The following is a 26,053-nucleotide window of genomic DNA, read 5'->3' as shown; positions in this document are numbered from 1 at the left end:
CTTGTGCACACAAGTTAATCGGTGCAATAATTGCAGAGTGTGCAAAGGATCAGTAATCAGGGCACACGTCAGAGAGCGACAACTTAGCACTGAAATTAACTTATCTAGGGAGCTTTCATATCGCGCCATACAGGATTTGCCCATCCACAACAGTCGCCCGCACCTTCGTCGCAAGAATCTCCGTAAACGGCGCGTCCTCGCGCATGATATCCGTATCCAGCACGACAAAGTCTGCCTTCTTCTCTGGCTCGAGCGACCCGAGCTCGTGCTCCGCAAATGCCGCATACGCAGCGTCGAGAGTCATGCCTTTCAGCGCCTGCGCGCGCGTAAGGCGTTCGGCCGGGTACCTGCAGAAGATCAGCGAGGTCACTCATAATAGTAGTCTGATACCTGGTGAATGAATGAGCGTACCAGCCGCCAGGCCCGTGTGGGCTGTTCCCATTCACGTCAAGTCGGGATACGGCTGCGTAGAACCCCAGCAGCGGATTGATGCCTTCCACTGGGAAGTCTGACCCTAGAGGGAGGGTCTTCAAAGGCGATGCCCTGTAGGGTGCAGCGGAGAGCGTCGATGAGTATGGTGCCTAAGCGAGCCGTCGAAATACTCGGCCTCACTGCAGTAAAGACTGATATGCATATCCTCCTTTGATCCGATCTCGACCCTGTAAACGCATCAAACACAACCTCAGGATACTCCAGGATACACGTACCAGGCGACTCTCAGCATACCCCATGTCGCTTGTCCTTCAACCGAGGTCAGTATCAGAGAAACGAAGTCATTGGGGAGGACGTACGCATGTGTGGGCTGCACACTCGTAATCACTATGTAGGCACGTAAGCATGAGAAAAATCCTCGTTATCGCCCACTCACCACCCAGCCTTCCCGCACGCTCTATGTCTCCGACACGCATGATCTGTGCATGCTCGATCCTCGGTCGCCGCGCATGTGCCTGTTCGGTATCATTTCCCAGCAGGCCCTCAAAAATGTCCAGTACGGCTTTGTTAGCGCGGTCCCCAATGCAGTGGATATTCTCCGTCGACCTCAGCCCATGTATCGGGACACAAAACACTGCATAACTTACGATACCCCAGCCAGCCTCCCAGAAGCGTGCCACCGTCGCGTTGAGCGCCGCTTCGTCGCTGCGCATGAGTCCGCTTGTCCCGGGGTTGTCGGAATACGGTTCCAGAAGGGCCGCGCCCCACGACCCCAGTGCACCTGTATATTGTCAAGCATCTGGGTCAGATACACTAGAACGGACCCACCATCTGTGTACAGCTTGACGCTGCGCACATTCAGCCGTCCGTCCCGCCCGTAGCCCGTAAGCCACGGTATTTTATCACCCCAATATGTCGGCTCGTTCGAGTGACCCATAGCGTAGACGCGGAGCTACGCCCATGGAATGCTGTAAGCACGAATGCGTGCGAATATCTATGAACGTACAGGTAACTTCCCCTCGTCTGCCACCCTAATCGCTGATTAGGGTGATAAACTATTCAGGTACACTGGATAACTCACTGCTTGAATACATCAATCATATCCACTTCCACGTCGGCATCATGCACGCTCGTCAAGCCCACGGCCAACGCGTCAGTTAACGCGCGCTCGAGATATGCCTTCATCTGCGCTGCGGACCGGGGAGGTTTAGGTACGAGCGCCATAGCAGCATCGAGGAACACGCCTGAGAGGCCATTAAGCTTGGCGCAAGCTAGAAAAACCTACCCACGAACCAGTCATCTCGCCGTTCTCATATCGCACCACTTCTCCACCCTCAATTTCCCCCGGCCCTGGGTTCACAAATGCTAGTGCTGTGGGAGAGACCCAGAGAGCATGCCCGTCAACACGGTGCAGTGCGAGTGGACGCGATGCAAGGAGCGGGCGTATGGCTAGATCCGCCTGTGAAGGAATTCAGTCAATTGACATATCCTTCACCTTACGCGAAGCTCTTAAAAGATTTCGATAGAACAGAAGTACTGACCGCCGTCGGAAAGCCACCTCTCCACCCTTTCCAACGCGTCTGGTCCCAGCCCATGCCCTCCACCCAGCGAGTCTCATCAGCAAAAACATCGGGGTGCGAGCGGACATAATCCTCGATGATGTCCAGGACGTCTACTTCGGTTGGTCGATGGGGGGAAAGGTTATCCACCAGTAAACGCACCGTTAAATGTTTCAGCTCCGTCAAGCGGAAGCTCCACTTTGAAGCCGTACATAATCAGGTGTGCGTGTGCATCTGCGGCGAAATGGCATTAAAATGAAATGCAACTACAGTCATAAAATGTACCTGCTAGACCAGGTACAACAATACTACCGGGTACAGGACGAATAATGGTGAGCGGCTTCTTTGCACTAGGTTCATTACCGTAGAATCGTGCAATGAGTGCGTTCTGATACTCTTCCCACTGTACCTGAAGGCTAGCTTGAAGTAGCACGTCAGTACGAAATAGGTGAAAGAGTTCAGGCTACGCACATAGACTTCCGGTAGCAATAATCTTGTCCTTCCTCACAAGCATGCAATCAACCACAGGCTCTACCTCATTGACGGTGTATATCGTCCCATTGTTACTGCACAATGCATAAGAATCTGGCAACTGCGTGACAGTTTTGTATTCAGGTCCGGATAAGTTTATGCGATACGCGATACCGGCAAGCACAGAGGCGACACAAAGCCAGAAAAGTCGAGGACGAGTAGAGGATGATGAAGTCTGAGAAATTGCTGACTTTGAACCCGTCGTTGAAGTTGTCTTTGCCTCGACAAAAGGTTTGGTTTGGTCCGACTCCATCCTGCGGCGAGACATGGTCCAACGAGATCTCGTAGGATCTTGTTCGGAGCGCTCCGAAGGCGCGGGTTCTGGATAAGACTTTCGTAGAAGGTTGGAATCAAATCATAGTTCTACCACAGTCGTTTTTGTAGCTATCTTACAGCTGGATTCCTATTAAAATCGTGCATTTTGTGTCAGAATCTGAGACTAGACCTGCGGCCGCGGTGCATTCGATTTCTGCTGGTCCTGAAGTCTCCTCAAGCTGTGGCCTGGAAATTGCCGGTAGTGATCGAGGTCTATTACGCGCTCAAGGTTGACGATGATTAACCACCACTATCACAGCGTGCTGCCTCCGCAAATTCTACTTATTCAATTCGTGTATTGCGTGCTCTAATCCTTTAAAACAATTCACCTACACATCTTCAAGTTCAACTCAGCCCGGGCAATACGATTTCATGCCGAATGTGCGGACGTTTCTCGCTGGGCATCCCCGTGAGCGGCCATTCTGGTACATTTTCTGGGTTCCCATTCACAGGTCAGTTCGCGTAGCATCACCAAATACAAGAGCTGCACGGATACAACGTGCAAGTAGGCGAGTGGATAGGCCAGGAGCAATTTGTGCCTAGGTGTGTATGAAATCCGGTCTGTCGCATCTCAGCAGGAGGCTCCAACAGCCCTTCAGGCACAACATCGCACCGCGCTCGCAAGCACCTGTCCTGCGTAGACGCGAGCATGGAGAGGATATTCCAAATGCTCCTTCCGACGCTCTGATCATACAAACTATGAAATGGGGATTGGTGCCTCATTGGAGCAAGCATGAAGACAACCGATTGAACACCGTTAACGCGCGCTGCGAGAATTTAATCGAGGGCGGTGGCATGTGGGCGAGCATCAAGGGCAAAAGGAGATGTGCCGTAATATGCGAAGGGTAAGCCCACGTCCGATACTTGACCCGTTTCACGAGCCTTATGTACCGTAGCTACTTCGAGTGGTTGAAGAAGGGGGCACAACGACTACCTCACTTCACCAAGCACAGGAACGGTAGTTTGATGCTGCTTGCAGGCCTGTATGACCGCGTTGTGTTGGAAGGTAATTGTTTTAATGGCGAAACATTGCTTGATGTTGAGCGTAACATTCAGGGCAAACCGAACCGCTTTGGACATTTACCGTAGTCACCACGGACGCCAGCAAGGAATTTGAGTGGCTACACGACAGGCAACCAGTAATACTGCCGTCCATGGAAGCTCTAAACACCTGGCTCAATACCTCGCCTCAAAGGTGGACTCCTGAGCTGACGAAGGTAGTGCAACCCTATCACAACCTGGATTCCCCACTGTTATGGTAAGCTGATACCTCTTCCCACTTTGTAACCATTGTACTCAGTATGCGCAAGCTACCAAGTGCCCAAAGAAGTCGGGAAAGTCGGGACGGAGTCACCTTCATTCATCGAACCCTTAGCCGAGAGGAAGGACGGCATTCAGGCGATGTTCGCTAGGCAGCAGGAGGGTCCGTTTGCCAAGGTTGCGACCCCAACAAAGAAGAGAAAGCGAAGCGCATCCCCGCAGCCTGGGTCTAGCAAGAAGGTGGAGAGCCCTGCCGAGCATGGCGTCAAGGCGGAAGCTGAGAAGATCAATGCATGGGACGATGATTCGGATATTGAGTATGTCGACAGTAGTAAGGCCAACGAGGAACACGGAGAGATGTCAAAGGTTTCTCCGGCCAAGGTGCGTTTTCAGGTCATCTTCGTCTAGCTTCATTCTGAGTTGTTCGATATAGCCGCATGCTGCAAGTATACGAGATAAGGTGGGCATATTTTTATGCGCAAATTCCGATATGTTGTTATATCTAACTTGTCTAATTTCCTGCTAGTCGTCACCGAAGAAGGCAACACCGCAGAAAGCAGTAACAAAGACACTAGTGTCTGAGAAGCCAACAGCGAAGAAGCAGAAGAAGACGTCCAAGCCCGACATGTCCACGAAGATCACAACATTCTTCGCGAAATCATAGTAACAGGATTACAGTGGGTAAGCTTGTCGTCTGTATGTAGGATTGGATGAAATGGCGTCAGGAAGAGAATATTTATTTTCCCACCAGGATCGGCGGTGAAATATCTTATGCGGATTTGCGACTGATCAGCCGCTATGTGCAACTTATTTGACTACGGTATGGTACTGTAGAAGAACCGTACCATTAATATATTATTGTGTACCTCTAACTCAATAGGATTCTCTATACTTCAAGAGCATGAGAATGCAGGCTCCTAAAACCAGCCGTCGCTATAGCGTTCTCGCTCCTTTATCATATGTTTTAAGAGATCATGTGATATATATATTTTATGAGACTTACCCGATTGAGCGAGAAAATAGCCGAACAAGAGGAGGAGAACACTATAGGACGGCTGGCCTATAATGTCAACCGAGGTTTCGCCGCTGGCGGGGGGGGTGGGCGCTTATCCGGCGCTTCTCACTGTACGGCGAAACCTCGGTTGACATTATAGGCCAGCCGTCCTATAGTGTTCTCCTCCTCTTGTTCGGCTATTTTCTCGCTCAATCGGGTAAGTCTCATAAAATATATATATCACATGATCTCTTAAAACATATGATAAAGGAGCGAGAACGCTATAGCGACGGCTGGTTTTAGGAGCCTGATGAGAATGAAGAATCTGTGGGAAACAGATGCAACGGGGACCCAAAGTGACGACTGTTTGCCGTCTCTAGCAAGCCTCTTTCTACTGACCGATGACAGAATCTCGTTGTACAGATCTGATGGGAATCATCGACTTCACGACAAAGTCCTTTACCAGTCCCTTTACCGTGCCCGCCAACGATTGAGGGTTTAATTAGCGCCCGGTTAGCGTACACAGCCACCGCTCAATGTATGGTGTTCTGGTTTCATGTTCGTTTCCTCTTACCATTGCATTTTCTTGGATATCTCTGATTTTGTTCCCAAAGTTTCTCATTTTCTCACTCTTTTTTTTTGAGCCCGACTAGATGTGCAGACAGTACTCCCTAGGCGTTTCGGTGAGCAGCTAGCTCATCGTTCTTCTCTCGGCCCGAGCTCTGATCCTAAGTTTGCACTGCACCAAGATATCGGAAAGCTGCAAGGTTATCCCGTGGACGTCCATGAATGGATAGACGAGGACCAGTTTCCCCCAGGTGCGCCAGATTGCAGTGTGTCACGTCCGAGCAGGTAGCTTCACGAGCGTTAGATACAATATCTCAGCGTCCGCGACAGCACCTGTCCTGCGCAGTTGGGTCTATGACGATGTCTTGGATGGAAGGAATATTCCTCCCAATTCTCATGTCGTCCACACTATGCGTTAGGGCTTCGTGCCCCACTACGACCCGAAGAAGGCCATTGTGAATGCGCGCAGCGAGAAGGTGATCGAAGGCATTGACGGTACATGGAAGGTTGCGAGGATCAATAGCAGATGTGCGGTGTTGTGTTAAGGGTGAGCATAATAGCATCGAACACTGCTTTGTATTATGCTGATAGTTGGAACGTTGTAGATACTTCATATATGTTAGAGCGCGTCCTTACTTTGTCAGATACCAGAACGGAAACTTGATGTTGCTCGCGAGTTTGCATAGACGTGTTGTGCTCGAAGGTAATCTTCTCAATAGCCAGCAGACGCCGCCTTTATCTGAATCCGACATCTCAGAAGGACAGGAACCAGTCTAGACATTCGCTATCATCACTACGGATGCTGATGACTGGACTCGCTACGCGGAAGACATCCTGTGATATTATCTTCTATGGGAATATTAAACACCTGGCTCGATACCTCTCCGCCAATATGGTCAGATAAACTCACCGAATCGGTTCAACCCTACAGCGATAAGACGTCTCCGCTTGACTTGTAAGCTACTACCGCCGACGATCTGTATGCTGTGGTTGTATAATAAAACGTGAACAAGCTACCCAGTTCCCATTGCTGTCACACATTCCGCGAACGATTCTGCTTCGTTCATTCGACCTGTGGCACCGGAGAGGAAAGATGACACTATCCCATCCATGTTCGCACGGCAGAGGGAGGCTCAAGAACTTCCTGCAACACAAAGGAGCCAACATATCGCGTCATCACCAGCAGGTCCCAGCCAGCAGGGGGAGAGTTCTGGCACCTGTGTCCCGCCAGAAGTTATCACTGTTTCTGACGACTCTGAGGAGGGATCAGTCGAGCGTGACGATCCGAAGGGTAAGAAGAAGGCAACATCAAAGAGCTATCATGTGAAGGTCAATCTCCCGCTTAACTGTATCTTACTCGGATGTTCAACGTTCATTCATAGAAGTAGGCTAAGTTCCAACTTACATCAACAGGGAAGCAAAGGCACGACCGATCGCAAGGGTCTAGCCTGAGAGGTGAGGGCTCGGGCACGCATGTCGCCACTTCCGAACTTGAAGCCAATGATAACTCAGACATTGAGGAAGGCAATATCGAAAAGTTCTCGTGCCAAGGTCAGTTCCTTACTAAACTGTTAAGGCTGGACCCTCGAAATTTCCCGATATACAGAGGCGCAAGCATAGCGCATCGCCACAGCGAGTCCAGCCACAAGCGGAAATGTTTCGGCAAACGTGTCTTCACCTCTGAAGCCGACGATCTTTCGAATGTTGAGACAGTTGAGCCTGTTGAGGATCTCAGGAGCAAGAAGAAGCCAACGCCAAAGACCTCCCGTGCCAAGGTAAGCTTCCTACTCCGCTATTTCTTCATTCATTCTGATCTGCAGAATTAGTCTGGGCCCTCGAAATCTATCTCAACCATGAAGAGGAAGCCCAGTGAACCACTACAAGAGGGGTCCAGCCAGCAGGGCAGGCATTCCAGCGGACATATCGTCATTTCTGAGGACCATGATGACTCGGCCGTTGCGTTGGTCGAGAACATTGGCAATCCTAAAAGTAAACAGAAGGAGACATCGAAGGTATGTCGTGCCAAGTCAAATGTAAGTTTGTTGCCGGTATAATCTGGCTTCGTGCTGGTTCACAGAAGGTGGCTGTGCTATCCAAACGCACCTCCTCAACAAGGAAGGGAAATCACGGCTCGTCTCCTCAACCCGAGGCAGAGTTGGCGGATGCTACTTCTAGCGCATATTCTCTCACTTCCGGAAGGGAGCCCGTTGATGATGACTCCGATGAGGAGGTTGCGCCCACAGATGATCCCAAGGGTAAGAAGAAAGTGACAACAAGGGCCTCTCGTTCTACGGTGAGTCTCTTGACTAATCTTATGACTTCCTTCCGTCTTTTCACCATCGGTCTGTTCATTGCCAGGCAATGCGGGGCCAATCTACTGTAAGTTGATAGTCTGTGAAATCAGGACTCTGCTGAAATACTGCTAGATTCCACTAGATAGGGAGTATGTTCGATCTAGCTCAATAGGATTAATGGGTTTCTGGCCTGACCTGACGGAAGGACAAGTGCAATGGGTAGCCTACAAGAATGATAAAGCATGCTAGCGATACAATAGCGGAGGGATCTGGTGGATACAGTATATGACGTGAAAACGAAGACACTCTATCAAACTTTCTCGGATTGAAGGGACGATATGAGACGATTGAAGTCTAAAGGCCATATCTGCTTCAGCCACATGGAGGCAGAGGGACTGGGGGACGCTGACCTTCCATCGCTCTCTTTGCGATGGCCATCCCCTGCACCTGACCCTTCTCTCTTTCCTTGTCTCTCTCGGCCATAAATTTGTGCTTCTGTTGTGCGAGGACCTGGGCATACAATGCAATCAGTGAGTCAATAGAATGGCGCATATAGTCACGCACGAGCAGCCTCTGCTGTTCCCTGAGCAACTCAACCCAAATCCGACGAATATCGTCATCAATTGAAGCGTATTCTAACACGAACTTCTCGTATATGCCATTTCTGCGCGCATATAGTCAGCTAACTCCGTCTTTCGACGCCCCATATCACTCACATCTCCGCAACGGTACTCGCTAACTCGTCTGTAGTTGCAGAGATCTGGAGTTGTAAGAGATTAAAATAACACGCATTAGTTACAAGGCTGACGCTTACTCACGCGCGATTCCAGCTCGTTCTTTGCTAACTGGAGGAAACGTCCCTCTTTCTCCTTCCGCTTCTTCTCCCATGAAGCTGCGCAAGCGGTCAGAGCTGAATTAGGTCTTACACTGGGATCCTCACTTTGCATCTCTTGCGCAACTACTGCCATCAGCCTAAAAGGCTGCTCGTCAGTACTCTGACTATAGTAGCACGACCAGCACTTGCCCTGCATCGTCGCTGCTCACGGACTGCTGAGACAGCTGCAAGGAAATTAGGTTCACCGAACGATAATAGATATTTTTCAGACCTTTGATTCTTTAGCACTTCTTTGGGGCATTTCAACACTTCGATTGTTAGTACAGATGAAGGAAGTAGATTCAGAACGAGACTCTCGAGTCGACGCGTCGCGATCACGTGCTACTAGACGCTCACTCGGAGCAGATGAACAGTAAACAAAGTATTAAATAATGATAGGAGAGCAAGAAAGCATGCACACGGAATCGTATAGATACATCATAGACAACTTGGTATGCTACAGATGTCAGAGAGGTGGAATCCAGAACCGAGAACAAAATATCACACTACCACTGCCGCTTGGATCTACTCCATCCGCAAGGAGACTGGTGCTCGAAAGGTCGACATTATGCCATGGACGCCACACGTACACTTCGCGGCCTTCCTGGACATCCTCTACTTTGTTCATCCGCAGGTTCGCACACGGACTCCCTATATTCAGCAGAATATTCAGTACCTCTGCGCTCTGATTCCCTGAGTTACGACATCGGAGGATCGCGAGACATGGAGGCTGATGTGATCGATGGTTACCCGTGCCCTTACTGACGTGAAATACGGAGACGATCCGCAGACGCAGCTCGGGGACAACACGCCGGGAGTTTCGTATGCAGTTGTGTATGTCTGTCTGCCAAAGTAAAAGCGCGGTATCGTTATGACCAAACAGACATTTCGCATTGTCTGCCAAGCCACCTCTGCGACGTCCGCAATTAGCATCAGCTTCACATGAATAGATCACTGACAGCTGTACCTAAGGTACTTCGCATCCTTGTTCTTGTTCTTCGATGCCTTCTCCGGACTCTGACCCAGTCCGCGAAGCAGCTCACGCTCGACGGGGTCAACGTATCCGTGGCCATGCTGTTGCACAAAGATAGACAGAAGCTCGGCAGATCCGCTCTCCGTATGTGGATCTGTAGCCAGGGCTACGTTCGTAGTGAATATAGTCTTCATCTCACGCTGTACAGACCGGGACGGAGTTTTCGGTGCAAAGGACGGAGGTGCTGCGATACTCTTGAGAGATGCTGGATTCTTGGACGGAGATGCGCCATGCTTAGGCGGTGGTGGGATAGGAATGGTCCGGGAAATGGGTTTCATGGAGGAGGACGTCCCAGGGAATGGAGGTGGTCGCGAGATCGGAGTTACCGACGATAAGGGCTTGCTTGAACGAAGCGGGTTCGCTGGAGGTGGTCTGGGACCCAGCGACATGGGCTTCATGGTAGATGAAATTGATGGGCGCAATTGCAACCCACTGATGCTACGTAGTCGTCCTGACGCGGATTCTGAGACACCTACAGGCTGACGTAAAGCAGAAACAACTGCTTGCATTCCATCTTCTGCTGACTTAGGTGGGGAGGGCAAGACGACAGGTGGAGCTTTGGGTGGCCGCTCCGGAACTTTCTTCACAGGAGAAACTTCACCAAACGCGGAGAGATGCCCTGCACGTAGCTTCTCCAAGTCGGTTGAACCAACGCGTGCCTTGGACGGGCCAGGAGTGGATGGGGAAGATGCATCGCCAAAGGCAGAGACAAATTTCGGAGCAGAAACATTAATTGGCTGCTTCTTCTGGACGAATCCTGGCGGCAATGTCATTCGAGCCCGTTTGGTCGAATGAGGCTGCATCGATATGAGGCTTATTAACAAAAAGACCAAGAATATTTTCGGTCACCTTCAGCTCTTCGCCGTCTCTCTTTCCCTTCATTACTCGGAGTATCATAAACTGTCATAAGGTGGAGCAATCGCAAGCTCTAGCCACGATTGAACAGAGGAGGCAGAAATTTGCCCTTGCAATCACGGACCACGCGGTGGACGGAGGAGAATTGTAATTAGCGCCCAAACCTACTCGTTTACGTAAAACTTGTTCAGATATGATCTCGATCAGATCCTACTTCAGCAGTTCGTCCGATCCTGTGCTATGGAATTTGCATACGTCCAACCTATGACAGACCTCACGGAGGACATTAGACGAGAGATTGGACAGGTATGCTTATTTTCACGCCGATTCCGAGGATCTCTTATGGAACTGCCGTCAGCACTTTGTCTTCGGGTTTCATGGGCACGACGTCAACGACGATATCAGGATACTGATCTGTGACTATTTCCTCGGGTAAGTAACCTGTAAAAGAGGACATATTATTATCTTAACTTGGTTTGTGCAGAAATGTAATACTCATGAAACGGAATGTCCAAAGTGTGCATCTCTGGACTGGAAATCCGAGTCTACGATGTCAATGATGGCGGTGTGCAGGCATCGTGCAAGTCCGTGCTCTCGTTCGCAAGCTTCAGCTGCTTGCGAAGGAGGCTGGGCACAAGCGTCCACTCATGATCGGTATCGATCAAGAGAACGGTAAGTCCGTAATCCCCTCGCGAGTTATGTACGCTGTGATACACCCCCCTAGGCCTTGTCTCAGCGTTCAGTCTGTCGTTTACAGACGATGCTGGCACACAATTGTGAGTGTTTTCTTGTGCCCTCGGATGTGCATGATCTCTTCTACTTTGCAAGTCCTGGTGCCATGGCTCTCGCTGCATCTGGTTCCCCCGAACTAGCTGAGCGTGTTTCGCATGCAAGCGGACGGGAGCTACGATTAGCGGGTATCCATTGGGCGTATGTCTTATCCAATACCTCCCCATGCGCAGCCGATTGATGGTGATGTCGTAGCTACAGCCCTGTAGCGGATATTAACTCGGATCCAAGAAACCCAGTTATAGGTGAGTCTAATCGAGCTAATACTACAATACAGTGTCTGAATAATCGGCCAGGCGTGCGCTCGTATGGTGATGGTGTGTCGTGCCTCGAACTGCAACCAGTTACAGTAAAGCTAATACTAGTCGCCTTTGCAGACCCGAATGAGGTTGCTCTCTACGTCCAGGCAGTAAGCCGCGGTTTGATATCTGCGAAAATCGCACCATCGGCCAAACATTTTCCAGGGCACGGAAACACGCATATTGATTCACATCTCAATCTTCCCCGCATAATGACCTGCCAAAAAGACCTGGCAGCGACAGAGCTCGTCCCGTTCCAAGCCCTGGTGGATAGCGGCATTCCTAGCATAATGACGGGACACATGGCTCTCCCGCTCATCACAGACGATGATACCCCCTGCTCCCTGTCGAGGCAGATCACCACTGGTCTCTTGCGCGAAGAGATGGGCTTCAAAGGCGTCATTGTCACCGACTGTCTCGAGATGGAGGCCGTCGCGAGTAAATATGGAGCTGAAGGCGGTGCTGTCATGAGTCTGCAGGCGGGCGCAGACATCGTCATGATCTGTCACCAATACAGCCGTCATATGGGAGCATTGGAAGCAGCGTACACTGCTGTGCGAGAGGGAAAACTGTCGATTGACGCATTGCGCGTTAGTGGCGTTAGGATCAACGCTCTGAAGGACGAGTTCGCAGGGGCTTGGGATGACGTGTTCTCGTCGGGGTTGGAGCCCGATGAGCTGTCTCGCCTGAAGCAGGAGAATATTTTGCTCGCCCAGCACGCGTACGCTCGATCAGTCGCTGTCATACGCGATCCTGTCGGCACCCTTCCTCTCAGCACCAACGGCCACGCTGTCCTATTCACTCCGCGTATGGAGAGCATCAACCTCGCTGTAGACGATGCCGAGGGCAAGCTTCGTGACAGCCAGAGACGTCTGCGGAACACGGCGGGTCCGTCATACCAAGCCTTCGCCGCCTCGATCTCACAGCGAGTACTAGTTCCTGTGAAGCACATCGTCTACGCGCCAGACGAAGAGATCTCGGACTCGATAAAAGAGAGCCTCCGGGCAGCTACATCAGTCATCTTTGCAACCCGTAATGGCCTCGACCATGGCGAGTGGCAAATTGGTGTCGTGCGCAGGGTTGTCGAGACTGTGGATTCAAGCAAGCTTGCTCTGGTCTCGACATGCGCACCGTACGATCTTTTGGCTATGCAAGGAGTCAATGCGCCTTGTCTCGCTACGTTTGAATTCACTGTCCCAGCATTGAGAGCGGCAGTGGCAGTGATTTTCGGCGAGACAACTGCAGTCGGAACAGTCCCAGTCAAGTAGAGATTGACGGCCACGATGAAGTGTGTCTGTACTTGTAAAACATATAGTATTGTACGGGAAATACCTTCCACAGCTCACGCAGCAGATCAGACATAGAGACAAGGAAATTGTGTAGTTAGTAAGTCGTCGCGAGAGAGCCTGGGAGACGTTGAGAGCCGGCGACGGTCTATGGTATGCGGTACGCCAAGCCACGTGCACTTACCCCACACACTGTGACTGATGCTCTTTTGGGTTCAACGGCGACACAGCCTTCACGACCCAAATCAGCGCCGCCGAAGAGAATACTCTGGCTTTCCATCACCTCTTTTGTCACAGATTGTACGTGGAATCTTGCAGTTATCACTGCACCGGTCACGATGAAGAGGCTTTTCGGGCGCGACAAGGCCAAAGGCAAGCCGGTCCCTGGCTCGAAGGACTTGGCTGCAGAGATCGCTCCTGGCGCACAGGAAGTCCGTGCATTTTCACCTATGCTGCGGTGGTGTTGACCCTGTCATAGAGCTACGCATATGTCTCTCATCCACCACATAATGCCGGGCGGGGCCAGTCAAGTCCTCTGTCGGTCGACGAGCATTGGCATATGGTCGACAATGATTCCCACACGTATACTGTGCGTTCTGCGATGTCAGGCGCCGGGTATTCACCTTCGCTGGCATCTACCCCCCTCCTTTCCGTACCCCGTGCTGTATCTCCGGTGGCCTCCAACCCCGTCTCACCTCAGCCCATGAGGTCTCCGAACCCAAGAGACCGCGATCGAGATCCAAATGCACTGAAGAAGAAGGGGGTGAACGGACCGAACGCCTTTGGTGCTATAGGCATTCTGAAAGCACTCGATCCCCACCCCGAACCGCCATTAATGCCGGAGCTCTCAGAGGACAGCTTGACTGAAGCATCGTTCAGGGAGGAGAAGAAGGAGCGCAAGAGCTTTTGGGATCGCAGCGGTTTGCGAGAGAAGGAGAAGGAGAGGGGAAAGGACAGAGAAAGGAGAGAAGAAGAGGCGCATGATGTGCTTACTAGGATGATAGGTGCGTGATGTATTGGCATAATCATGCCCGTGAAGCTAATATGAACCATGATGCTACCTTTTCTTCATCTGCTGCTCTCATTTCACTTGTACCCGTGTTTTGGTGTACAGGCTATCTGACTGCGTCGGCCTCTGAGGATTGGTCTCTGGTTCTGGAAGTCTGCGAGAGGGCTTCTGCCAATGAGGTCAGTGCGAAGGAAGCCGCAAAGGCGTTACGAAGAGAATTCAAGTGCGTCAATATTTCTACGATGTCTATGGACGGCGGTGTCGCGCTCTCCCGTGCCGCTTGTTCTGACCGCTATCCAGGTATGCTGAGCCAGCCGCGCAGCTGTCAGCGGCACGGGTACGTACTCATACAAGACACCAGGCTGTCGAGCTCATCATCCTGAGTCGTAGCTTTGGGCAATTATGCTCCGAAATTCGTCCGAGATATTCATCTGGCAATGCACTTCTCGCAAGTTCCTCGACACGCTAGAAGATGTGATTACATCCTCGCGAACATCACCCGTCGTTCGGGAACGTCTGTTAGAGGTGCTGGCCGCGGCTGCATACGCCAGTACGTCAAGTGTGTGATCGTTCAATCTCGAAGATATGTTTTGTCTTCATACCTATATGCTAACCCCAATTTCTGCAGGTAAGGACAGTGGTTTCCGTCACTTATGGAAGAAGGTCAAGCCGGCTGATAAACCAGACGAAGTGCGTGAATTGTATTGTGCTCTATTCGCCCATTTATTGAAACTGAGCCGTGCTTCATCGCATTTAGGGCATACCATTCGATGCCTCTGACGCAATGTTCCAACCTCCACCACGGCACCATTATGCATCACATCCTGACCAGCCACCACAGGTCCCCCCACGGCCACCCTCATCTGTATGTGTGTCTATTCTGGATCTGTTTTTCCAACTGACTGTCACTACAGGGTATACCGCACAAGAAAATATCTCGTCATCATGTTATACCCCCAGAAGAGGATATGCGACGTCTATTCCAGGAGTGCAAAGTGGGCCGGGGCAATGCTGCATTATTATCGGAATCACTCACGTATGCGAAACCCGAGGATCTGAAATCAAAGGACATTATTCGGGTACGTCTCTTGGTCCCTTCAGGGGCATGTGCTTACATTAGAAATACAGGAGTTCTACGCCAGATGTCGTGCCTCGCAAGAGCTGATCTCTGCTCAGATACCTTGGGCATTTGCGGGTGCCGAGCGGTCACGTCAAGCCACCGGACGAGCCGAAGTGCAGCACAGAGATTTACGACCATCCATTGACTCGGACCACCCCACGGAAGAATCGGTTGAGTTGACACCAGAGGAGCATCTATTAGCTGCTCTGCTTGCTGCGAACGAGGATCTGATGGAGGCTTTGAGAGTGTATGATGACCTAGAACGCGTTGGGTTAGAGAGGGAAATCGAAAGGGAGGCGGAGGACAGGAGTAGAAAGGAAACGAGGATTGATAGGAGTGTAAGATTTCCCTTCCATCCTTCGATTTCTGTTACTCATACTCTTGGGTCGGTTTCAGCAACTTCGGTATAACGAGGCTGAAGACTCCCTATACCTGGAACCGGGCTATCCATACCACGGTGGAGCTTCATCTTCTCGAAGTCCATCACCGTCGCTCTCTGCTTCGCCATCTCCGGCACCATCATTCGTCATCACGCCGATGCACGTATCTCATAATCAGAATCATCCTCTGCCTGCTCTTCCTCATCATGGTGGCTCCACCGGGGGTCACCATCAGCAAACAGCTGTTCCGGCGCAAGGATCTATAGTATCCCTTGCACCACCACCACCGGCACCCATGGGGCCGCGTTCCTTCACTCACGGTTCACAGCGCTCTCGGACGCCGTCTCCCGAGCAGCCGGCCTATGTTGCGCGCAGTTCGTTGGAAGTGCGTCAAAATGGAACTGCACACGATCTGAACAGATTCCTTGTGCCGGACGTGGATCCAGATGACGAGCGCACGCCCAAAAGACCGAGTGCGAAGGCTCTTGGCAAGCGCAGGATTATCGAGTCCGTTGAAGCAGATCGTGAGTATACCATTCTGTGTCTAACTTCTTCTGACATTTTTTGGACAATGCTGCAGATCACGCGGACTCTGACGAGTTTTACTATGAGCACAACGAGGACACGATGCGTTCTTCGGAAGATCCTCTCGAGTCCGAGTCTGACGAGGGGCATCACCACCCATGGCACCAGCCGGTAAATTACGTATATGATGCCGCGGCGGAACTCACTCAGCAGCGTATCCGAGAAGGGCTAGCCGCAGTGGCACTTGTAAGTGGTGTGCATTAATTCTGAGATGTGGAGGAAACACTACTAGTACTGTCACGCTCATTTCTGTAGAGTCTGTGTATGTAGATTAATTTCAAGGTAGGACTTACACGGTAGCATAAATTATCATGTTGTCAGCATATTAGTTTGTCGGTTAACTGAATACTTCGAATTATGTAAATGCTCAATGTTCTGTATCCTAAACGGTTAGTCTTCATTGCACCTCCACCATGTCCACCACGCTCGAAACCGACATATACGAAGGTATGTAGTGCATATATATGTCAAGTCATCAATTTAACATGTACAGATCTCTACGGTGACTCGGAGAATGTGGATAACAAGGACTCAATTCCGCCCACACAACCCGAGCAGGAGGAAGATGCAAGTCCGGAGCCTCCAGAACACGAGACGAGGATTGCTACGGGAGAAAATTCGTTACCTCCAAAGCCCACACAGTCTTCGGAGCTTTCATATTCTGCCCAGATCGCGAAACAATTCTCCGCGTACAAGCAGACTCCCGCACAAGAAAGGCAACAGCGGTCATTCACACACTCGTCGACCAAACTTCTCCCTTCGAGTATTGACACAATTGACGGCAATGCGCAGGATGGCGCGTCAATGGCGCGCAGGCCGGTCCGGCCGTCAGAGATGAAAGACGAAGGGTGAGTTTCATTCCTACGCAATTTGAGGTGACGACTTCCGTCGAGAAGGCGCTACCTCGAGCATAGTAACTTGTCGCAAAAGCTGTTGTGTTATATTCGTGTAATCCTGGTCGTACTCGCTATTCAGCGTCACACCTGGTCCGTACACCCTACGCTCTACACCAGTATTATCCCTACGTGCACGATACTTGCGCTACTCCAGATAGCTGCGCAACTTCACATAGCCGCACTATTCCAGATACTTGCGCAACTCCAGATAGCTGCACTATTCCAGATACCTGTGCAACTCCAGATACCTGCACTATTCCAGATACTTGCGCTACTCCAGAAGTGTGCTAACTTCGTTTGCCTCCATGGTCCTGTCTATGTCTGTGTCGTTCTGTCTACGTTACTGGCACTAATATTCTCTTAACTTCATCCTCGGTACTCTCGACATGTCACCGTACTTGTCTCCTACGATTTACGGCTCTGAATGTTAACTCCGCGATCTATGGTGCCCGCCTCGTCTTGCAGCAAACTGTTCGTGGGAGGTCTCAGCTGGGACACAACCGATGGTATACTCCACCTGCACGCGTATTCTGCATTGTTTGACTAATTGGTTGCATGTATTATCCTTCCCGACCAGAGGGTTTGAGGAAATATTTCTCGGAATTTGGAAAGGTCGAGGACTGTACGATTTTGCGTGACCACGATGGGAGGTCTCGTGGATTCGCCTTTCTCACCTTTGAAGATCCAAGTTCGGTCAATAATGTCATGATCCGGGAACATGTCCTGGACGGTAAAGCTGTACGCTGCGCGAGACGCTAGATGCCTCCTGTACGACTTAACGTTTTATCAGATTGACCCAAAACGCGCGATTCCTCGTGAGGAACATCTGCGCAATACCCGGTATTTTGTGGGTGGACTGTCGCATGCTACAACATCTGAGTCCATGAAGGCCTTTTTTGGCACCTATGGCAAGGTCGTTGATGCTACCGTTATGGTGGACCGAGAAACTGGGCGATCAAAAGGTTTTGGATTTGTCACCTTCGAGGATGCGAGCAATACAGAGCAACTGGTCAGCAAAGGTCAACTTGTTCTGGATGACAAGGAGGTACGCTCGGTATTACCGTATTCGCCCAGCTTACTCACTTCGTAACCATCGGTGATAGATCGAGGTGAAAGTAGCACAGCCCCGAAGTCAGCGCGACCTTGCACGAAGCACGAAGCCCACGCATGAGCCAGGCGTCATCGGTGTGGACACCGGATCATCAGCCTCTAGCATGGGCTTTGCGTCTCCTCAGCAAGCAACGATCAATCCCCAGCAGATGGCCATGATGTACCAGCGTATGATGGGCCAAATGCCTATGGCAGCTGGTATGCCTGCGATGGGAATGAGCCCGATGGGTATGTCAATGCCCGCGTTCAATGGCGGCAACGGCATGCCAGGCATGGTGTCCATGGGTCCGGTCAACCCTCAGATGAACGACTTCAGCATGGGCGGGAACATGGGCGGGGGCATGGGAAATCCAATGAACGGCGGGATGGCCGGAGGAATGGCCAGCGGCATGGCGAGCGGTATGGCTAGTGGGATGGCTGGTGGGATGGGAACAGGAATGGCTGGTGGCATGCCCAGCGGAATGGGTGTCGGAATGGGCGGAGGCATGACCAATGGGATGATGGGAGGCATGGGTGGGAGCATGGGAGGCATTGGAGGTGTCATGGGCGCCGGGATGCGGATGGGTATGGGTCCTATGGCGATGAGCCCGCCAGCGATGGGCATGAGGCCTTTCATGGGCAATCCCGCTATGATGAGGCAAGGCATGAGTATGATGGCGCCCATGAGCCCGATGGCCAGGGCACGCGGAGGAGCGATGATGAATACTGGAGTCGGCCCTGCAAGAAGTATGGCTCGTGGGCAGCACAGTTTTCATCCATACGCGCGATAGCGCTAGTACACCGTTTATTCACTCAATGTTGCTTATAGTATACCGAAGCTTAATCTCGTGCGGTCGAGGGGATGATAGGCAGGCTGTCCGGATGTATGATAAATTATAACATGCTATGTTTGCTAAATGGTCTCAGAACGAACGCAAAGATATCTGAGGTTTTGGAGCTTCCGTTGTAGGACCCTTGTTGCCCAGTACCTGGCGAATTGACGCCTCCAACGTATCCCTCATTTCTGGACTTAATTTCCCTGTGGCCTCTTTGAATGCAGACGGGGATGCGGCGGCAAAAGACAGAAGCTGATTGACGCTTTGCGAATGCATCGACGATGGGGTGGTTCTCGCCGGGTCAAGAAGTAGGATGATGGAGGGCATCAGGATCCCAAGTGCTCGAGGACCTATGGAGAAGATGACACATCAGAATCTGACTGGCAGAAAGTTGGGCAACTCACGAATATCCTCAGCAATTGACAGGAATAAAGTCGAAAAGGCCTTGTATATCTCTCCGAGAATTGCTAGATGCTGCTCTGAGACAGTGCCCTCTATGCTTGATGCCGCTATCTTTACGAGGCATTCAATCATCCCTGGGAGCAATAACCTGGCACATTGACGCAGGGCGGCATTTCCGGAAGCAGACGCCATGATCAAGGTTTTAGTGCAGTGCGCTGCAGTTAACGACATCTTGTGGGATAGTCAGTACGAGCATAACACTCGAAGAGAAACTTCACCTCATCAGCTTCTATGAGCCTTTGAGATACAAGGAAGCAACAGTGATCGATGATAGCTGATGCCACCTTCACGGATGGAGAGATGACAGTCAAGACAAGGACAGAGGCTAGAAGATTGCTCTTGATCTTTCTGAACGAAATGGCACCCTGCCGTCCTCTGAAAATTCAACGTAAACACCTCAAGTAGACCGTACAGCTGCACCAAACTTACCTCATTTCATCAACGTTCACCAAGCACGCTGATAAGAGACCATGAACAACTCGTTCATAATTGTCCTCAAGTTCCGCAAGGTTAGAAGGCCCTTCGAGCAAAGTTTTCAGCGATTGCAAGGTTGGTCCCACGAGATCAACTTCAGATGTCTCGTTCCGGAGAAGTTCTGCGAGAGATTAGTTAGATTTCACGAATGAGCTAAATTGGATACCTACCGCTATATAAGGTGATAGCGACCGCCCTGAACTGTTCCTTCGGAACGGGACCGAAGGTTAATGCTATGGTTGAAAATGTGTCGAAAGCAGCGTTGATCAGTGCGACCTTCTCCATCGGTGTAGATCCATCATCTGAAAACATTCATCGGCATGAAGTAGATATGTCCAGCAAAAGGCATTACTCACGGACCACGCCATTCCGAGGACCTTTGATCGCCCTCCGCAAGACATAGGCACAGATTCTCAGACAGTGGACTTGAGGTAGACTTAGAAGATCCTCTCGCGACATATGGCCGTTGCTACAAGTAGCAGAAAAGGGATCAGTGAGGATGATAGGCGGAAGCTGCATTCACGCACGTCATTGTTTCAGCCTGCGTGGATGTCAAATTCTGTGAGAGACTCGCGAGCGTTTCCACGAGGTATATCTGTACTCCTGAAGGTTCGGTCAAAGCCATACGATAGAACAAGTTGATCAGCTCGTCAAAGATGGGGCTTTCATTGAAGACATTGCCGCAGTACTTGTTTTGCACGAGACACTTTAAGGCTCGTAGTGCGATAATAGATGTTCGCTGAGTAGCGATATCGGAATCTGGTACAGACGCGACGAGCGTCTCATACACCAACCCGAACACAACGAAGAAGAAGGCAGTGGGTTCATCACGATGAGCTGGTACTTGCGACGTGTCAGTGGAGATGGAGTCCTGCCCATCCATGGCAGCTAAGATGTGTGGATCATCGGCAACCATAGCTGTGGCAACTGCTTGCAGAATGACCGGCCAAGCATCCAAATAGTACTATTGGAGTGTAAGACACAGGCAGCTCATGTAACACACAGCACTGACCGGAAGAAGAACCTCCCTGCCTAGGCTGGAGTACGAAGAGTCTAAAGGTCCGGATGAGGAGTCGTCGAAGGCTTCCGTGTCTGCACGAATGCTGGCATAATCTCTTAGGGATGCTATCCATAGTGAAGCAAGAGTCTTCCTGTATGGTTTGATGACATTAACAAGATATGACTGGAGACTGCTGGCCACTTCGAGCTCTGCCCAGGCAGATAAAGTTGCAATGCGCAACATGACAGACGCATTCGGACTAAGCTCTGCGGCATCACCTAGAGACAACATTCCCGACTCTAGTTGTGTCGGATGAGTGAACAGCTGTTATTTCAGCCATAGCCCAAATCTGACCTTTAGACTGTTCGAGCGCAGACGTCAAAAGCTTCAGTATGCGTCCCATCCTATTGACATCCTTGACAACACCACAACCGACGAATACAGCACAAGCACCAATAGCAGAAGCCAGTATTTCCGGCGTCGAATCAGAGGAGAACGCTGGCGTGAGGGCGGCAGTGATAGGAGCCTGATGCTGTTCCAGCAGGAGAGATTCGCTGTAGTCAGGATCTGGTGTTTTCGCGAATACCTATAAACGAAACATTAGCACCTTCGTAAAGTTAAGGATAAACGCCTCACTTCGATGATGTCCCGTAGTACAGTAAGGCCCTCGAGACGAATCTCAGTGACATGCGCAGCTGATGCTGTGAATGCTATCTTGATAAGGTCCGGAACACGAGACACAAGCAAGCCGGCTACCGGAAGACCCTGACTTCGTGCAAACGCTAAGTCTAAGTGTTCTTTCCTGCTGGATTGTCTGACAATCATGCAGATACTATGCAAGCACTGCAAAGCAAATAATTGTGTTCTCCAACGAGATGTCGACCGTGCACCTCCAAAGGCACCCGAGTCTTGAGCCGATCCTACACTGAGTGATTGTCCTTCGTCATCCAGAAGATCTCCGCGTTTAGCTGCAGCGTCTGCAACCTGTTGCGACGCAGTCGTTCGTGACATGATGCGTTGGCACAGATCGATCCAAGCGGAAGGATTATGTATGACGGTTTGGTGGAGCCAGCTCACGATGACATTGCGGACACCATCCACAGAAGAGTCATCGTCGAGCATCGCGAAGAGCTCTTCTACCAACTGGTCGCCGCCGAGACGAGACATGGCAAATGCGTCTTTCTGCACCAATTGGTATAATGCATTGATGGACGCGAGTTTGAGCGGTCTCCGCGAGGAAGACAGATATCCTCTAAACCGCATTACCAGGTCTGGTACTTCGACATACTCCGGCGCGAACATGAGGAAGTGCTGAATGCAGTTGATGGCCTCCACGCATATCCCATCATCGTCTTCGTCGATGAATTGGCGAACCAGATCCAGGACAAGCGTTCTGGAGCGAGTTGAGTCCTGGATATCCGGCCCAAGAACGGTGATGACCGCGTCGATGTTTTGACAAACGACTTGATAGGTGGGCAGGTCGCCGCTCAAATTCGTATGATTGAGCCCGCCACCTTCCGGTTCGTGTGACTCCATCATATACACCTTGAAGAGCAATCCTAAGGTGCTAGGTACAAAAGGAGCATATGCCAAGCTGGCCGCGTCAATCACCCGTGCGAGGGCCCCGAGAGCCCAGAAATGCACTACAGGATGGGGATCGTTGATGAGTGACATCAAGACGTGTATCGTGGTTTTCAACAAAGGGCCAGCTGCGAGACCACCGACGTAAGCGTGAATAGCTCCGAATGCTTCAGCACAGCCTGCTCGCCCGAGTGGATCTCGATTAGTGACGACCTGGTCCACCAAAATCTTAACCTGACTGGTCAAGAAATTGGTGCCGGCAATGTTTGCTAAGCGACCGATGGCTTCACTACTGGCCTTCCGCAAGACGAGATCGCCATCCACAAGGACGTCCTACATTTCAGTAAGATCAGCATAACAAGGAAGCACATCGGGACTACAGTACCTTCAGGAATGAGGAGAGCGCCGACGTGATTTGAGCGTTGCCTAACACCTGGCGAGATCGCGCTGTGACCGGCTGACGAAGAGCGAGTACGAGAGCAACAGTGGCGTTGACCGATACCGCAGCCTTTCGCCCAAGATTCCGCTCGGACTTGCCTGTCAGCTCAACCAACTGGGTCAGAGTGCGCGTTGAGACAGTAAGGTCCTGCAGAGGTAGAAGTTGTGCAAATAATTGGATTGCAGCGTTCACGGCCGCAGTAGCCGGCGGTGCGGGCTCGGGCCAACGATGGTTTGCCTCTACGTCATTGAGTTGACAGAGGAATAGGGGATCGTGCTCGCAGGATCCGATAATCGGCTTCTGGAACTGGTATTCTGGTCAATACGAGAAGTGAAAAGAGGTGTAGATGTTGGCTCACCATGTCATTAATAGAGATTTCTATACCGTCACGGTTCATCCACGCCTTTAGACCCTTGCCAGTATCGTTGTCATCGATCTGAATATCAGTCACTCCATACGCATAGCCATCAACGCTATGCCAAACGGACGTAAACGCCCCAGTAGACGACGCAATCGCAGCTTGTACCGAGGATCCCGCATAACCATCTGGGCTTGCGAATAAAGATATTGCAGACTGCAGCAGGGACGACTGGATCGACTCCGTGACACTGGAGAGCCCGAGCGACGAGAAGCACAAAAAAATACGTGAGCGCAGCAAGGCCTCCCGCCCCTCGAGCGAGAGCTCCTTCACCCCTGCCTGAGGCTCCTCCGGATTGACCTCGACGCGGTGCGCAACGAATGTGTTTGCGAACTGGAGCGCGTTGCTGAGTAAGGACGCGATACGGCGGGTCACGTCAGGCGTGACGAGCGTCGGAGAGTTGTACTTCAAGAAGCAGTGCACCGCTCCCAGCGCACTCTCACGGACGTGCAGCAGGAACATCCACTCCATCGGGCTCCGCCCTGCTGCCCCGTCCTTTGACGTCGGCTTTGGGAGCGCGTTGCGCCAGAGGACGAGTAATTGCGGTAGATGTGCGCGCAGGAAGTTCGGTCCCAGCGTCATCAGCGATGCGATACACCTCCAGGCGATTTCGATCTCTGTCCTTGCGATCTTGACTTCATGCTCGCCCGCACGTTTGAGCAACTGCACGGCCATGTCAAAGACCTTCGCACTGATGTCGTAAGATACGTACAGCGGCCGTTCAGGTATGACGGCCAGTAGCGCTGCCAGGCCATAGGCATGGCCGAGTGCACGCGTGTGTATGTCTGCCGGAGCTGCGGGTGTGGTCAAAGACGTCAGATCGCGCTGCAGCATCTCGACGATGCTGAGCAGCACTTTCGGAAGGCGTAGGGGTGTTGAGTAGCAGAAGCAGCGTAGTGCCCATGCCGTACTCACTCGAATGGTGTGGCTCGGGTGGGAGAGAAGTGTCAATAATGGATCTACCAAGGCATCCTGCAAGACAATAGATTGTGACTAAAGATACGTCTTGCAAACGTCGAGAACATACCTGTACAGGGGGTGGTGCGTTGCCCAACTGCCGTAACAAACCTGCTACTTCGCGAAGGGCAATAGCCAAGCACAACGAATTTGGTGCCGTCTGCCCTGGCATCATGGCAGGCCACCGTTTGAGATACAGATTCGAAAGTTCCTGGATAGCAGTGATCTGCGCCTGCTCTCCCAACATACGCACCCCGACAAGATCTCTAAGCAGAATCTCTACGAAGGAGCGGATAGAGAGGACTTCGTAGCGGGTAGATGAATTGCGAGGGTTCGACACAATCTCTGTCATGAAGTGGTTAACGATGAGAGGATAATTGCTCTCGACGAAACTCGAGCCCAGAAGGGCCAAGAGTGCTGCATAGAAATCGAAGATGCCAATACGAGTCTTGCGCGAAGCCTGCGGGCGGTTGAAGTGGATAGACAACTGGTTCAACATCTCCGTGGGCGTCATGACAGGCTTCGCCTCCTCTGCAGTAACATGGGGCACAGGCGCAATGTCCTCCTCGTCTTCGTTTGCATTCTGTCCCTTCTTGCCCTTCTTGGACGTCTCGACCACTGGCACTACCCGCGGGACCTGGGTGGACGCAAGCATGTGCGCGGCGAGCTTGGAGAGCGATCGCCGCGTGAGTTGATCTGAGTTCTCCAGGCTCCGTACGCACAGCGAAATGATGGAATCCACGTCAGAAACAGACCTGGTACCGTCTCCGGACGGATACATGAGGATCAATACCTACGTAACGTCAGTGGTAAGTAAGATAGACTGCTAAGTCTACCCACATTACACGCTCCACGCTGTACGGGTAGCGCCTTATCCCCAAGATGGTGCCGCATTTGCTTAATGATGTCCTTGGCCACTGAATCAGTTATGGCTCGTTTCGCCGTTGTCATACTCTTCTCCAGAGCGCACAGCGCATGGTATCGGATGATGATTGGCTAATTTGAGACTAAGACCAGGATCATCTCGCTGCACACTGCCTGATAACTCACGCTTGACGACTTGGACAGCTTCAAGGTGACCGCCGCGATCTCGCCCATTAGCGACATAACCTGAGAACAGTGAAATTACAACATTAAACAACACATATATCACGCTTACTTGGCTGCCGAATACCCCCATGAGCTCTCCAATACAGTACAATGCTGCGCTGCGAAGAAGTCGTGTAAGTCAAGGTATGGTCGTGAACGTTTGACTTACACCCTGCTAGCATCTTTGTGAGGCGTTTTAGAGTCACCAACGATCTTGAGAAAAGCTTGCACCGTGTCAAAGAGCGTCTTCGTTTCCGCGCGGGTATACAGGGATATCAAACATTTCGCGATGAGGTTCCTCACGGGACGTCCAGGTAAAGGATAGGGCTCCGGAGCAGTGACAATCTTCACCAGTGTTGCTTCCAGATCTCCCTGGGATGACTTCAGGTCCGCCTGGACGTGCTTCAGCCGGTGAAACGTATCCTACCGGAAAATTCACGTACCGTGGAGGCCTGTCTTACCGCCTTCTCCGTGGAAGCAAGCCATTGGAAGAGATATATCTCGCCATTCTCGTTAGAAAAATTGGACTGCGACCATAGTCATTAAATGGTGGTCAAGGAAGCTACACTACGACTTGCCTCGTCAATTGGTTCGCACAGAAGCGATTCTGTGGGCATGTATACTCAAATC

General features: G+C 51.4%; 10 protein-coding genes across 10 annotated transcripts; 6 read left to right on the top strand and 4 right to left on the bottom strand.

The window, feature by feature from the left end:
- Positions 1–115: 115 nt before the first annotated feature.
- On the bottom strand, positions 116–2,775 carry SCP_1003880 (predicted protein; the record flags this gene model as incomplete). Its single annotated transcript, XM_027762253.1, has 15 exons — positions 116–347; positions 412–543; positions 613–659; positions 708–741; positions 792–819; positions 869–1,028; positions 1,080–1,213; positions 1,261–1,384; positions 1,439–1,463; positions 1,514–1,676; positions 1,726–1,891; positions 1,974–2,104; positions 2,154–2,225; positions 2,277–2,411; positions 2,463–2,775. The coding sequence occupies 15 exons, from the start codon at positions 2,773–2,775 to the stop codon at positions 116–118; spliced, it is 1,896 nt and encodes a 631-aa protein (XP_027618054.1).
- Positions 2,776–3,216: 441 nt separating this feature from the next.
- SCP_1003870 (Putative peptidase) lies at positions 3,217–4,761 on the top strand (the record flags this gene model as incomplete). Its single annotated transcript, XM_027762252.1, has 8 exons — positions 3,217–3,246; positions 3,304–3,380; positions 3,437–3,682; positions 3,734–3,843; positions 3,894–4,095; positions 4,148–4,478; positions 4,531–4,557; positions 4,624–4,761. The coding sequence occupies 8 exons, from the start codon at positions 3,217–3,219 to the stop codon at positions 4,759–4,761; spliced, it is 1,161 nt and encodes a 386-aa protein (XP_027618053.1).
- Positions 4,762–6,509: 1,748 nt separating this feature from the next.
- On the top strand, positions 6,510–8,201 carry SCP_1003860 (hypothetical protein; the record flags this gene model as incomplete). The annotated part of the gene is made up of 7 exons (XM_027762251.1): positions 6,510–6,613; positions 6,672–6,987; positions 7,047–7,433; positions 7,485–7,670; positions 7,736–7,951; positions 8,017–8,037; positions 8,085–8,201. The coding sequence occupies 7 exons, from the start codon at positions 6,510–6,512 to the stop codon at positions 8,199–8,201; spliced, it is 1,347 nt and encodes a 448-aa protein (XP_027618052.1).
- A 61-nt stretch (positions 8,202–8,262) lies between these two features.
- Positions 8,263–9,088, bottom strand: SCP_1003850 (hypothetical protein; the record flags this gene model as incomplete). Its single annotated transcript, XM_027762250.1, has 8 exons — positions 8,263–8,306; positions 8,363–8,462; positions 8,517–8,616; positions 8,669–8,712; positions 8,771–8,844; positions 8,893–8,924; positions 8,977–9,011; positions 9,059–9,088. 8 exons carry the CDS (start codon positions 9,086–9,088, stop codon positions 8,263–8,265), a joined length of 459 nt encoding a protein of 152 aa, XP_027618051.1.
- A 204-nt stretch (positions 9,089–9,292) lies between these two features.
- Positions 9,293–10,741, bottom strand: SCP_1003840 (predicted protein; the record flags this gene model as incomplete). The annotated part of the gene is made up of 3 exons (XM_027762249.1): positions 9,293–9,737; positions 9,794–10,656; positions 10,709–10,741. The coding sequence occupies 3 exons, from the start codon at positions 10,739–10,741 to the stop codon at positions 9,293–9,295; spliced, it is 1,341 nt and encodes a 446-aa protein (XP_027618050.1).
- Positions 10,742–10,954: 213 nt separating this feature from the next.
- SCP_1003830 (Beta-hexosaminidase) lies at positions 10,955–13,070 on the top strand (the record flags this gene model as incomplete). Its single annotated transcript, XM_027762248.1, has 9 exons — positions 10,955–11,020; positions 11,073–11,146; positions 11,199–11,230; positions 11,288–11,386; positions 11,439–11,490; positions 11,543–11,644; positions 11,699–11,748; positions 11,800–11,820; positions 11,881–13,070. 9 exons carry the CDS (start codon positions 10,955–10,957, stop codon positions 13,068–13,070), a joined length of 1,686 nt encoding a protein of 561 aa, XP_027618049.1.
- A 356-nt stretch (positions 13,071–13,426) lies between these two features.
- SCP_1003820 (hypothetical protein) lies at positions 13,427–16,386 on the top strand (the record flags this gene model as incomplete). The annotated part of the gene is made up of 11 exons (XM_027762247.1): positions 13,427–13,519; positions 13,567–14,092; positions 14,203–14,320; positions 14,398–14,434; positions 14,488–14,647; positions 14,726–14,787; positions 14,855–14,962; positions 15,012–15,176; positions 15,226–15,555; positions 15,614–16,121; positions 16,178–16,386. The coding sequence occupies 11 exons, from the start codon at positions 13,427–13,429 to the stop codon at positions 16,384–16,386; spliced, it is 2,316 nt and encodes a 771-aa protein (XP_027618048.1).
- Positions 16,387–16,595: 209 nt separating this feature from the next.
- Positions 16,596–17,034, top strand: SCP_1003810 (hypothetical protein; the record flags this gene model as incomplete). Its single annotated transcript, XM_027762246.1, has 2 exons — positions 16,596–16,629; positions 16,676–17,034. The coding sequence occupies 2 exons, from the start codon at positions 16,596–16,598 to the stop codon at positions 17,032–17,034; spliced, it is 393 nt and encodes a 130-aa protein (XP_027618047.1).
- Positions 17,035–17,520: 486 nt separating this feature from the next.
- Positions 17,521–18,958, top strand: SCP_1003800 (hypothetical protein; the record flags this gene model as incomplete). The annotated part of the gene is made up of 4 exons (XM_027762245.1): positions 17,521–17,584; positions 17,656–17,816; positions 17,869–18,123; positions 18,182–18,958. The coding sequence occupies 4 exons, from the start codon at positions 17,521–17,523 to the stop codon at positions 18,956–18,958; spliced, it is 1,257 nt and encodes a 418-aa protein (XP_027618046.1).
- A 132-nt stretch (positions 18,959–19,090) lies between these two features.
- Positions 19,091–26,040, bottom strand: SCP_1003790 (clathrin-coated vesicle protein; the record flags this gene model as incomplete). The annotated part of the gene is made up of 19 exons (XM_027762244.1): positions 19,091–19,353; positions 19,408–19,636; positions 19,684–19,840; positions 19,895–20,060; positions 20,110–20,241; positions 20,296–20,408; positions 20,467–20,903; positions 20,952–21,238; positions 21,294–21,525; positions 21,576–22,853; positions 22,906–23,265; positions 23,318–24,349; positions 24,405–25,127; positions 25,175–25,330; positions 25,385–25,444; positions 25,494–25,542; positions 25,593–25,816; positions 25,867–25,950; positions 26,002–26,040. 19 exons carry the CDS (start codon positions 26,038–26,040, stop codon positions 19,091–19,093), a joined length of 6,021 nt encoding a protein of 2,006 aa, XP_027618045.1.
- Positions 26,041–26,053: the final 13 nt, after the last annotated feature.

The sequence above is a fragment of the Sparassis crispa genome (assembly GCF_003851025.1).
Source record: "Sparassis crispa DNA, contig_000009F, whole genome shotgun sequence".
Classification (NCBI taxonomy): domain Eukaryota; kingdom Fungi; phylum Basidiomycota; class Agaricomycetes; order Polyporales; family Sparassidaceae; genus Sparassis; species Sparassis crispa.
Note: the sequence above shows the minus strand (reverse complement) of the source record. Positions and strands in the feature narration are given on the sequence as shown.